This window comes from Cyprinodon variegatus, unplaced genomic scaffold, assembly GCF_000732505.1.
Source record: "Cyprinodon variegatus isolate N-32 unplaced genomic scaffold, C_variegatus-1.0 Scaffold632, whole genome shotgun sequence".
Classification (NCBI taxonomy): Eukaryota; Metazoa; Chordata; class Actinopteri; order Cyprinodontiformes; family Cyprinodontidae; genus Cyprinodon; species Cyprinodon variegatus.
In genome coordinates this window covers 1,168-15,287 of record NW_015151085.1, presented here as the reverse complement: position 1 = coordinate 15,287, position 14,120 = coordinate 1,168, and the positions used below count along the sequence as shown (strand labels likewise).

Below are 14,120 nucleotides of genomic sequence, written 5' to 3'. Positions count from 1 at the left end.
CAAAAAAGTACTCCAGAGTGTTGTTCAGCATGGGGGTGAGTAGAAAATGAAGGCTAATCATGTTTTGGGTGTACTATTCCTTTAAGGTCATCCAGAGGTCACAGCCTCATATATTTAGCTTCTAATTGAAACAAAGTAGTCCACTTTTTTAGTGCTACTATAGTGCAGATTTGTGGAGGTAAAACTGCTGTTTTGGCTGCTTTGGTTTTTAAAATATAATATTTGTTTTAATTTAAGCAGTTTCTGAATACCAAGTTATTGCATAACAAAGTACAGTATGTCATTGCTGTGCGGGCATTAAATATTACATTGGGCATGTTTACCTTATTCAGTGGGTGGACTGGTTGTTTCACAATATTTAGTTTATCCCTGGTAACCCCATGGCATTTCCTGTCAAACCGTCTATCGGAACTTTACAATGAAAGCATTGGTGAAAGGTAACCTTAAAAACTGCTACAGTTATTTTTTTATTTATTTTTTTGAGTCGGCTTGGGAAGACCATACATTTCGGAGACAGCTCCAGAAGCACTGAAAAAGTAGTCCACTTTTTTTTCATCCAGAGGTGTATGTAGCCAGGCAGAGAGCACCAGTACTTGGGAGAGTTAGTGGCTGACCAATGTCTGCACTTGAGGTAAAGTAGGACAACGAACAGTCCTTCTGTGACTAAATCAAAACATCTTTTTTAAAAGCCACCTAAACCTCTACAGAGAATTCCTCACCTTATTCTTTGTCAACATTATTTTCTCTACAACCCATTTAGATTGAAAAAAGCTGTTCTCCTCCGCTGCACTTCTTAGAGCTAAATTACAACCACACCCAGTACCCGACTGGTTGCTTTGATGCGATTTCACAGCATAGTTTTGATTTTTCAACTTCAGTGGTCAACGCTGCGCTCTCTCCACACAGTGCTGCTGTTTGACAGCGCATCAGTTCCATAAAGCAGCACAGGATGAGTGTGGAGCAATGGCCGCCTGTCACCTTTGGGATAATATGTAAATCCCCTAATTTTGCCGTGGACACCGTGTTCAGCATGAATGCAACTTTAGAGAACACAGGTTGGTCTGTTCAGCAACCTTGTTTAAATATAAATGATCTCAGAGTTTCCTTTGATACATGACATAAAAAAAGACACCTGTTATATTTAAACACAATGCTGACATGATGCTTTGAATGCGGTGGAAAGTTGGCACCAAAACCAAAACCGGCGATTAAAGAAATTACTTTTCGATACTATACTATAACTTAAATTGTATAACTCAATTACAAAACAATTTCAAATATGATTGTAATAAATAGAATATATATAAGGCATAAACAAGACACAACCATAACAAAAACACATAAAAATGATAAAGCTGAATTTACTCTGATCAAATTACTTTATTAGAATTTATTGAAGAAAAAAAAAAACTTCTAAACAAGATTGTAGACCGTGGTTTGCCCTCTTCATAAAAGCCTAAATTCCTGCTTAGTCATGTCACAAGGATGCACCACTAGCCTGTAGGTGTGCAGGTTATGGGAACAGGATGAACTTTTTTATTTCAACCACCCTCAAATAAAAGGTTATTCTGTATGAACTCTCTTTGTTTCATGTATGATGAGTCAGTAGCCCTTCAACAGAACATTTAAGGTTGATAAAGCGTGTGTTTAATTAAAGGACCACCACTGTGAAACTTATCTGTGGTTGAGTTTTTTTAATCTTGAGGTAAAAATTAATGACACCTCCTTTGAAACACTGAATACAAATCCAAGGCACATTACAGCTTTCTGACCTTAAAACCCCGAAATTAATGGGAAAGGGGCTGTCAGTAATCCTTTTTTTTTTACTTTTTCTTCTTCAACCTTTTGGTTTTTTAACACTAAGAGGTTCAGACAGCTGAATGTTGAAATACTCTAAATCATGTCACAGACTCTGCATCAAACTGACCATATCAATGCATTTTTTTTTGCACCACGTTTTTTCTCCCACAATGTTTACATTTGATCACTGCTGCACTTAAAATGATGTATTGAAGGTTTAAAGTTGTTCAGACTGAGCACAGCAGTTCCTTTCATTCCCACTGTAGTGTTCTTATAGTTTACCCCACCGAAGGTGAAGCAATAGGAGCAAAGAGCTACAATTTAATGAATTTGGATGGAGGCTGTGTTTTCTGTTCCATAATTTTCCGGTCCTCTTTTTGCATCATGTTGTCATCCTGTTCAAAACCTGTTTGTAACACCCTGGTTTCATCCGTGTTTATCCTGTTTTTCAGTAAACTATATATCCATCACCATGCAATATTTGATGGATGGATGGTAAAGGAGAAGGGTTTGCTACAACTGCTCCAACAGAACAACACATCCCTCCCCTCTTACCCTACTTATTTCTGCAATCAGCTGTTAGGTTGGCTAAAGTGAGCTTCTATATTTTTCGGAAACATTTGCAGTTGTGACAAACCGGGATGGTCAGTGCATGCAAACCAAAATATCAGTTAATTACCTGAATTGAGGCAGATGTAACAGAGATAACCAGACCAGCAATACTCAGCTTCCTATACTGTGTCATTTTAGAAAATGCAAAATTACAACTTCAAGTGTTGTGTACTGTGTGTACATTAAAACTACTGCCAGATTAGATGGTGTTTATTCTTTGTGAACATGTTTGTTTCCTGCAGATATTTCAATATTTTCTCAAAGTTTGATTTGTTTTGATTTGTGTTAATCTGTGTTCAATTTTTTCAGCTTATTTCTTTTCTAAAAGTCTTTTTAATGCCTTCTGAGCAAAATCTTAAACAAAAAAAGTTCAGGGGTGGGCTTATATGTAAATTTGAGCAGAAATAGGCATTTAAAAAAGGCATTTGTGGCATACTTTCTGGTTGCCTGAGAGCCCAAAGCTCACCTAACCCAGGAAACAATCCCTTAAAAAGCACTGGATATATTTAAAAAAGAATCTCCTCACCTCTATGCGGCTGCAGCTGTGTGATTGGTCCATCAGTCGCTCTCCTCCAGTGATACAACTTATTCAGAACCGAACACCATTTGTTAAAGATAGGCTCTGTGTCTACACCTTGAAGCTTTCTCTCTCCGGTTCTTCTCCTTAAAAGAGATCACTCAGGACAAACTCTTTAAATAACACTTCATAATGTATATGTATTAAATAACCAGGAGGCATGACAGCAGATTCTGATAGAAATTGTAATCTTACTCAGATCAGAGAAGTTGCTTAGAGTTACAGAAGGCAGCGCTTACCAGCTGGGCTCACTTCACAGGAAGTGGCCCTGATTAACAGTTAAGTGGCATTTTATACAATCCCAGTCTGCCACATCATCACATTTTACATAATACATGTTAGCAGATGAGGAGACATCCATGGTCTTATCCAAATATTACACTTTGTTCTTAGCTAAAGGACACCGCTCTCATTCCATTCCCAAATATTTGCCACATACTGAAAGAAGATGATCAGTTCTGACACGACACAGGCAGCTAATATTAAGGTGTAATAAACTCACACATCATCAATGATAATTTTCCTAAGAAAAGTTTTTGCATCAAAAGTAGAAAACTGCAAGTTTACTATTTGTAATCATACTGTGAGATACTTACAAATAACACTTTTATTTTAAATAGATAGAAATAAAATAATGTTTTGTTTTGGAACAATCACTCATTTTGTTTGGCTGAAGTTCCACCTTGACTACTGACAGTGATTGAGCTACCCTTCCTGCATTGTCTCTTCATTATTGACTGAGATACCAGATAATTAGGCCCTCAGAAACACTTTCTATTCTTAGGTGCTAGTTCTTTTTGTCCTCAACATGATCCCTCATTACACCTTCTCTTAAAGTGAGTAGATCAACCCTCAAAGCGGCCATGGAGGTAATTCTCAGTCTGCCATTCTTGACCGACAGTAATGAGCAGATCAGATTGCGGTCTGCCGTGTACCTCAGGCAAGGGGTTGCAGCTGAAAAGTATGCAGAGGTATGTTAAAGGGCAATGAGGGATATAACAGTATTGTGGAAAGGTTTTCTGATTTAAAACACTTTTCCCCCCATCCTCCTTCACACCTTACAGTACCTCCACCAAACCCCATGCATCTTTCATCCATGTCCCCTCCATCAACCCGGAAGATACAAGAGAAATGAGAAAATAAAGACAGTAGAATAACTGGTTCTTTCTTTGGGAGAAAAAGAGTGCGATGGCAAGAGAGGGCCACAAGAGAGAGACCCTCATTAAAAGGCAGTGTCTTAGCTTCACAACCATCCCACCACTTCACTACGCTGTCATGCAGTGATGTATCGCTCTGCATAGTGCTACCAAGGCCTTTATTCCCACTCTTCTCCATGTTTCTCGACTCTACGGCCAATTAAACGCCCACTGGAATCGAGAGAAGGAAGTTACACATTGAGTACTCCACAGCATGGAGAGAAAAACTGATGAAAGGACATGTCTCTTTTTGTCTACTTAATAGCTCCAGGACGCTGAGTGGCATTTAATGGCAAGCGTGCGAATCGTGAGTTGCGGACTATCACTTTATGTTTCCAACAAGTCGCTGACCTAACACCCTGGTATGAAAATGTTTATTTAAATGATGGATGCTACAAGGAACAAGTTATTGACTGTTGACATAAATCATATTTGCACCTCAGCATATCAAGATCAACTTTATGTCTTTAAGAGCAACTTTATAAGCTATTACCTTATAAAGTCACAGCAGTGAGGATGTGATATGATCTGTTATACACTGAGTATTGCCATGTTTGACACTTTATCTTATTTCTGCAGCAGGATACATGATGTAGTGTGTATAATCTTCAGTACATCACCTGTTTGACCCTTTTATTGGTAGCTGTGCCTGGGAACACGGGGTCAGTGTGTGGATGCATTAGCACAAGTGTTGAGGCAGAATCTAACTTAACAGTGGGGCAGCCAGCTTTGCTGCTTCTCATTCTGCCCATGTCACTCAGGCTGACACCATAAATCTCACTTATTTTCAGATCCAACCGAGACATGGGGAGAAATTACGGCCCAGAACACATTACCAGCCACAGCGGCGTGCTGAATGCTAACAGAGAGATCTTTGATAAAGCAGACAGGCAGTTTTCCCACAGATTATTGAACAAAAGACCCCTGTCTCGAAGACTGGGGATTGCAGCTTTGCCTTTAAGTGCAGCATAAACTCCAGCATCAGCAAATGAAAATTTAAAGTCTTTCAAAAATGTATAACTACCAAAAAGAACAAATAGGTATGTTGGTAAGGGTATACATGCATGTCATGTCATTGGCAGGGTTGCTTCATCGTTCAATATTTGGTATCATTATTTGATTGCTTTGTCTTTTTAAAAATCTTCAATTAGACAAAAAAAAGAGATGTTCTTTTTTTGGTTTGCCTTTCTCTGACAATGCACCTAAAATAGATGCTAAAGTGTGGATTTATTGTAAAAATGCTTAAAAATGTATCATAATATAAGCATTTTGATAACAGCCAATATCGATAGTTATAGATTAGTTTGTTGTTTTACCTTTTTTGAATATACTCCAAAACGGCATGTCATTCTGGATAGGAGTTTAAATTATATAAAATGTTATCTGACATATTTAGTATTGATTTTTAAATGAAAAATCTACTGAATTTAGCTAATGGAATGTGGAATTTCTTGTAATCATGTTATAATTTTTTTTCAAATAAGATTTTTCATAGGAGATGTAACACTCTTTAACATACCCTACAGTACTACCCTAACCCATTAGGCTTATTTTACCTAATCTTTATGCGTTTTCTTTTTATTGAACTAAAGTAAATGTATGTCTGGCTGATTGATGTATGGGTTTATAATAAATGTGTATGTGTGATGCATATTGTCATGTCTTGGTTGAGGTTTGGAGGACCCAAATGCAGAGGCAGAGGTGAATAATAGTAGTTTCAATGAAAATGGTAAAGAAAGGTAGTCCAAAAATCCAACTAAAAATGTAACAGACCAAAACCATGGAGACATCAAGGGAAAACACGTACAAGGAGCCAGGGAGAGACGAGGGGAGACGACTACAGCGAAGACAGGACCGGCAACAACAAGGAACCAACAAAAAGTGAGAGCAGAGGGAGAGCATCAATAGCTGACAAAGACAAAGGGAGGGCTAACGAGCTGATAAGGAGCAGGTGTGAGGAGACAACGAGGGAGCCAAGGGGAAAGGAACACACACACAAGAGGGCAACAGAGGACAGAGGAAAACGTGAGAACTAACATAAATCTAGAAATTACAACCAAATAGGAGTTAAACCAATAAAACTAGAAAACAAGGAGCAAAGTAAAGCACAACAGAACCAAAACCATGACACGTATGTTTAGATGCTCAAATCAATCAGTTTTTTTTTCAATGGAACATTTCAATAATTCATGTGGTGCAAAAAGTCCTTTACAACTTAATAAAAAAAAACAAGAACATTTTAAGACAAAATAGATAAGAAATGTCTAAAGGTAAGAAAAAACAAAACAATAAAAATAAAATATAAAAAAATGCATTTATATCATTTCTTTTTTATTCTGTCAGAAGATTTGAAACCCATACATTCATATTTTGACAATGGGATGCCTTATTGGCTGATACTGCTCTCCAAAGCCCTTTAACAATTACCTGTAAGCCATACTTAGAGGCCAATTCACTTAGACACTAGCAGTAATGGCAGCCTTTGTGCTCTGCACAGTAAATAATAAATAAAAAAAAACTCTCTAATCCCAACACCTACCTTAAAAACAAAAGAACAACGATTAAGTAAAAGGAATCTAAGGTTGAAAAAAAATATTTCTTGTTGTCATTTAACATGTCTTTTTTTATGTATATTTCATCTGATCTTTGGAAATGAGCTCCAAGTCTTTGAAGTTAGAAAAACTCAATACTAACTTAGTCACTCCTAATTTTTTTCAGCTAGTAGAGACATACTGGTAAAGTTTAAAAAGTACTTCCAATATAAATATGTTAGGGGTGTTAATAATTTTGGACTAAAAACTGGGGATAATATTCTGTCATGGAGAAAATTACAAATCACCTTTTTTGCCTTTTTTACCATATTTCATCATGTAATGTACCTTTAGAAGAAGGAATCAAATAAAACACAGTGGTTTAACAGATTTTCCTTGACTACATAAACTTGTTTCTTTCTATCCTGTAATTTTTTTTTAGATACATACAGTATATGACCATTATTTAAGATCCAGTATGATCTAGTGTTTTTGGTCAAAAGGGAGAAAAATAACTTGCTTACTGCAGTATTGCGTTGAATACAACTCCTTTAGAAAGCTGTTTTTAAAAAGTGTAAAATTCAAGAGCTTTAAACATAATAGCAGGTGATTTTTTTTTTATATATATATATATATATATATATATAAAATTACATTTGGAAAATGACACATTTCAAATGTTGATCATATTTAAACCTCATCAGGCACTTGGCAAATTTTCCCACTTTCAAAAGGCCCCACTTCATTGTGTCTCTATTCACACTGCTTCAAGCTTCTGATGTGCACCACTGGCTTCCATTTTGTGTTTAATTGCGCTGCTTGTGTTTAAGTGTGTGGACCACTGATGCATCACCATGGAATCCCGCAGTGGCTTATTACTGCCAGGCTCCGCTATCTGCTGTTCCTAACCTGCTGGGTCATTTCCAGCTGCTGTAATCTAACATTAGCCTCCGCTTTTACCGGGTCCCAACCATTTACCCCCTTATATATTATAGATGACCCCCAGAAAATGGAAGAATCCCAGCAGACATAGAATTAATTTACCGCAGTCCTCAATTTTAAGGAAAATTGAATCAAAGTCAGCGCCACAGACAGAGAGGAGGTTTATATTCCAGTGTCACAGTCTATAAAACCTGAATGAAAAGCTATTTGATGATTAAGTGTTTTTTGTGATTCATTGGTATCTGTTGGTTTCACTAATAATAATTTCACTGTAAAGTCGCAAAGTCTCCCAAAGCCCAGACTTCTTTCAATCAAACCTAATCCCCTTTTTCTCTCTCTCTTTATTTTTTTGAATGAGTCTCATTTTAAGGCTCACGAATACAAGTCTTTACAAACTGAGTTGACAGTGAGTGTTCATATATTTTGGGAATACGCATGAACGCGGATGTGAAGTCAGTCCTGTCGGTGCTCATCAGGTTTAGCTGGAAAACTCTAAACAAATGTGACATTTAATTCCGCAGACATCCTTTTACTCCAGAGATAGATTTTTTTTTTCAAAAGAGAAGGAAGAAAAAGCTGAGGATCCCACAAATCTTTAATGCAATGGGGGTGATGGGGAGAAAAGTGCCTTGGGGTTCCTGACTATTGAAATACAGGATATCGAGGGAGAGAAGCCTTTGTGTAAGATGGCACCAATAGCAGAATGGGAGCAGCTCATAATAAGAGACTTTTGTCAGGTTTAAAAATTAGAAGAAGTAATTTGGGTCCAACAAAGTAAAGCAGGCTTGTTTGTTGTTCAGCCCAACCATTACGGCTGTTATTGACAAAAGAAGGAGCTATTTGCAGAGTTTAATATCAGCATAAGTTCAGTGCAGGTTGTTCATCTTTTATGCTTTGGTAAGTTTAGAGAGTAAAACTTACCTTGTACGTATCTAATTGGTCCCAGTTATCTTCATCGACAAAAGTGTTGCGTGTTACTGTGTGTCTGTAATTAAAGGTTAAGATTTCTGTTCGGAGTTGTGGCAATGAACTTGAGAAGCAAAGCTGTCTAGACCAATTAGTTCAATTACAAAAAGCACTTCTTCTGCAGTGGAGGTGAAAATTGGAGGATTTGGTGGTCTTAGTGAGAAAAGGATATGGTCTAATTGGGCACTAAATAATAAGAACCAGACTGCTGGGGAGGTAGTTCTGGTATATTTATGATTACTTTGCCAAAGCCTTTCCCAGCATTTCAGTTATTTTGGTTTATAAGTTTGTCAACATCTCTTGTTTTTGGTGTTAAGGCTACTAGTTGAAAATTACAGTACAGAATCGTATATTTTCTTAGCTGTACACAATTAACACTGATCCTTCACACTTCCTCCAAGACATTTCACAATTTCCCTGGTCTGCTACTATATAATGATGTAGTTATATGGATTGGTATATTTGAACTGGAAAGTGAAACAAACATCCGGCCTTCTACAAAACATTAATCGAATAGGTGTTGAAAGGTGTTTAAAAAAACTGAGCAGAATCCGGTTGTCGGCGATTTAAGTCTGTTTTGTGGTTGCCATGACCGAGGTAAGTGGGCATAAAAGGACATTCTGTCTACTTTACTGACTTAGACTGAAGGTGGATTTATGCTCAGAAACCAGGTCGTCTGCTTCAGACACTCTGCTACAACTCTCAGAAATTGTAGGTGGCCGCAGACAGGGTGCCTCTAAATGGTCAAACCTACATCCATTTTACACTATGCATATTTCTTGTTTGTTACCTTATTGGCTTGTTTTGTTTGTATGACCGCCATTGTGGAAAACGACTTGTGAAGATGGACCAGCTAGAAGAGCGTGGTGCGGGAAAACGCTGGGACCTTTTTTCCACCTGGACCTTTTTCGCCCTCATGTTTCTCCGTTGTCGCATAAAACTTGTCCCCCCTTCCTCACCACCTCGGCCGTATTTAGACCCACAGCCACAGCTAGTTCCTGATCGTCCCTCTTGCGTTTTGGCGTGGAATAACATAGCGCAGACAACGCTTCAATATTGGGCATAAATCAAAAATATCTGCATCATACCTGCAACAAGCTCACTGCGACGCACTGCTGCGGGAGTATAACCAGTCCTTTAGACTTAGGGAGACTTTGTCATTTTGTACACACAGAGTGTATACAAAAAGAAGTTTTGTTCAGTACAGTTCTCAAGAAAAAGTTCAGTTTTTAAAGTGCAGCAGTGATCAAATATAAACATAAGGCTGGGATATGATTTGCGGTTTCCAACATTTAGCCCTTTTTTTTTACTGTCTACTATTACTTATACTAAATTATTTGCATGCATTTGACCTTGCACATGGTTTTGAGTTGAAAAATAGAATTACCAGTTACAATAAATACCTTAAAATTGTATAAATTTTTTCAACTCTTACACTCCACAGCGCAGGGCTGAGAAAATCATTTAACAGCATTGATAAAGGCTATTGTATGGCTAAGTACAGTAAAACCTCAACCTCTTCAGAAACAACAAGCAGGATCCATTAAAGAAAGTGCAACTAACAATGACAAGCAGTGGATAAAAAGAGCATCATATACAGTGTTGAAGATAACAGCATGTAGGGCAATTGTGCCCCCAACCAACCCCCCAGAAAAATATGTATTTGTAAAAAAAATAAAAGTGGAACCTGTATTGTAGTATAGAACAGCCATAAATAAATCAAAATGCTATGATTTACCTAACTATATATTTTAAAAGAAGTTAATAAATACACATAAGACTGAGCTGAAATTAGCTCCAAAGAGCTGAAATGAGATAAGGAGGGTATTTAACTAAGTAATTAGGTAAAAGATCTTGTAGACAAATATTGAACTCATGACAAAATGGAGCAGAATGATTTTTTTTTTTTTTACACTTGTTCCATCAAATCTCTTCCTATATTTTACAGGAAAAACTAGAAACACACAAGCTGACACATTTTATGACAGAAGGAGCACCTAATATTAAAATTAGAGATAAAAAGTAATTCTAATAATTATAATTCAACAGCTTCAAATTAAGTTTAGGTTTGCACAGTTGATGTTGCATTAATAGAATAGAATAGAAATAAAAAAAATACTCTAAAATTACACATTTAACAAATTAATTTATCAGCTAATTTTTTTTTATATTGTGTTTTACATAATTATTAGTGCATTCAGTTTCTGTTCTTTTTATACCGCTTTTCGAAGAGCAGTTCATGTAAGTTTTTTTGTTGACCTTAAATTGTATTTTCCCTTTCTAGGACACTGAGATTCTGAACACGGCTGTCCTGACTGGAAAGACGGTCGCTGTCCCAGTAAAGGTAGTGACCATTGCAACAGACGCCTCTGTCACTGATGTCTCTGAAGCAGTGAAATGTCGCTCGACAGACGAGGACGTGGTCAAGGTCAGTAAGGTGCCAGTAAAAGTTACAACTTTCATTATTTTCATAATCCTAAACACACTTTCTGAGGCCACTTTAAGTGTTAACTGATCATTTTCAATTAAATTCAATTCATTCATATCATCTCCAGGCTCTTTACAGAGACAATCCAACCAGATTTTATCAAACAAAAACCAACTGATTGTATTGACTTATTGACTTGAAGGCAATCCCTCACACTAAGCATGCTTGTAGTGACAGTGGAGAGAAAAAACATAAAGGTTGTTGTATGTTCACAACTTCAATTTTGGCCAGCATTGTCAGTTATCTGTCATTGCTGGTGTTGCATTGATCATCTAAATGCATTGCCTTATAAATAATTAAGTTGTATTACTTTTTCACAACTTGTCCCTATAAATAAAAAGCTTACTGTCTATTGTTACTTGGATTACATAGGTTAGTGCATTTCATGATTTTTATGTCTTTTTACAAACAAAAGTCCAAAACAGGGGCTGAACATTCGCATTTAGTCTTCCTGAGGCTTTTGCCGGAAGATAAGCTGCAAGAACTTTGTTGTGTCTAAAAATTGTTGTGTCTTAAAGTAATAATTAAGAAAATCTGATTAAAAAAAAAAAGTATAATTTCCTTCTCTTTTGTCTCCTTTCTTTGTTGCACCTGTCTCCTAGTATTTCTGTTCTAAGTAATGTATTGAACAGAGTTCTCTCAAATAGTCAAAGTCTTTGTGCAGGTTTATCCCTGACCTGCACGCTGCATGTTTCTTTTTTCTATTTTAGTGTCAGCCCCCTTTTGTTTTGTTTTTATAGGTCTTACTTAAATACAACATGAAGCACAACAGAATGAAAAGTCCCCTGCTGAGGTAGACAACTAAACTTTATTTTCAGAAACAGAAAGCACTCTTCTGCAGAATGTCAACAAATCAATCAAAAAGCAAAAAAAAAAAAGATAAACTGTTCTTGCATCTGTCCGTTTCAGAAAAAAATGCCTAGAAAAATCCCTTTAGTACAGCAAGATTGTGAAAAGCAAATTAACTTAACATCTTGTAAATGTGAAATAATGAAACAGATCAAAGTATGATGCCTTAAAATTCCTCTTTCTGCTAATCCAAAGAGTCTTATCACATAGTTAATTTAATACCGCAGGGAGGATTCACTTCAGAGTAAAACAAAGATGAGAAAAGTCTTGTGCTTAGGTTTTCATTTTGTTTATATTTTTAAGTAATTGCCTCTAGCTATTTAAACATGAATTATCCATCCGTCCATCTATTTTCCATCACGCTTTATCCCAGCTGGCGACACGAGGAAGCTGGTGCCTATATCCACCTGTCTATGGGCGAGAGGCAGGGTACACCCTGGACAGGTCGCCAGTCCATCACAGGACAACACAGAGACAAACAGGACAAACATCCATTCACACACTCACACCTAAGGAGGATTTATAGAAGCCAATTAACCTAACAGTCATGTTTTTGGACTGTGGGAGGAAGCCGGAGTACCAGGAGAGAACCTCTACATGCTCAGGGAGAACATGCAAACTCAGTGCAGAAAGAACCCGGTCCTGGAATTGAACCCAGAACCTTCTTGCATGAATTCATTTATCGTATTTGGATCAAATGAGTCGCTCAGCATTGACTGAAAACATTACACAGAGAAACTTCAATGTGCATTCTGACATACAGTAAATGAATATTAGTAGACATGATGCAAACTCAGCCTCATAATATATATATATATATATATATATATATTTATATATAATTATAAATAAAGGGTATTCCAGCAAAAACCGCTGCAGCCATGTTTGTTTTGCTTCTAGCTTTCCACCTCTGCTGGAAGTGTTAATACATGTCACTGTATTTCATTGGTCTGAAACATTTCCGTTTTGAGGCTAATGTATCTGTTGACTTCTAGCAAGATGTATTTTTGGCAGTTTGTAAATTAAAAAATCTCGTGACACCTTTCTTGCAAATTACTTTGCATCTTTCTTGCAAGGTAAGCATAGAGCTGGAAATAATGTTTTTTTTCTGTATTATTTTGCTTCTCTGGATGTAGATTTTGATGACTAAGGTTAGAGGTACTTCTTGGTGACTAGCGTGGCAGTGTTGTGTATTGTTATTGTTCCCAGTATATAGTTACTTCACATGTTGCAGTTGCATTATGTGTGATAAAAGCCATATGTATTCTACACTGAACACTTGTTGAAATTTTAAGCACAAAAAGCACATGCCCAACTACAGATCAGCTCTTCAGGTTTACCATTTTTTATTTGCATTCAGTTTAAGGTCTTATGTGCACCAAGTTCAGGCATAAAGTTGATGTTTTAGAATTCACCTCTTCTTTAGAGCAGTTTTGAAACATCTGCATCAACAGTAAAAACAACACTGCAGTGTTGTCTATTCATTAGTTCCTTTGAAAAATCTTCCATATTCATTTTGGTCATGAACTCAAGGTTGGATTGTGAGCAAGCGTTCATAACCGGCTGCCAAGGGAGACGGTTGTGGGGATGTTACAGGTGCATACCTTCTCCTTGCACTGAAATGAGGTGTAGCTTACAATATGCAGAATAGTCTAGGCAGCTTAATTGCTTCTGTCAAGTTAGCTGTGTGAACACACCAGAGATGGACTCACCCCACCTCCCATGCTTTCCACTCCTATCGCTCATATCTACTGTGGATTGTATCTGTCTGGTGAGTTGTTAATTTCCTGGGCTAGATCCAGCGACAGCCCTAATGTTCTCTGTAAGTATTCTCCCGTTAGCTGCCTAATGGGTTTGATTAATGTGGCAGCAGATCCTCCTGGACGTTTATGTTAGTCTGTGAGGCAGAATGACAGAAAGTATGTTACATACAGAACAAGCGTGCCCTCCGCCTGGGTGGGAAGCTATAAACTCCAGCAGGGTGAATCATTCTAAAATGGCTAATGTTAAACAAATAAAAAACGTGTTTTGTTTATTAAGTAATAATGCCTGTGAGACTACATAGCAAGCAGGCTCTTGTTTGTCAGCGGAACGCAAAAGGCAAGCCAAGTTTATTTGTATAGCACAATTCAGTACCCGCATTTTGTTTGTTTTTTTAT

The 14,120-nt window shown here is 37.1% G+C and overlaps 1 protein-coding gene across 1 annotated transcript in view; it reads left to right on the top strand.

The window, feature by feature from the left end:
- Window positions 1-11,067, top strand: part of LOC107096546 (transmembrane protein 132C-like) — a gene marked incomplete at its 3' end in the record, with an annotated part of 210,414 nt that extends 199,347 nt beyond the window's left edge. Inside the window, exon 5 of the mRNA XM_015393250.1 lies at window positions 10,909-11,067. Coding sequence (XP_015248736.1) covers window positions 10,909-11,067 — 159 coding nt within the window. The remainder of the gene's footprint in view (window positions 1-10,908) is intronic.
- Window positions 11,068-14,120: the final 3,053 nt, after the last annotated feature.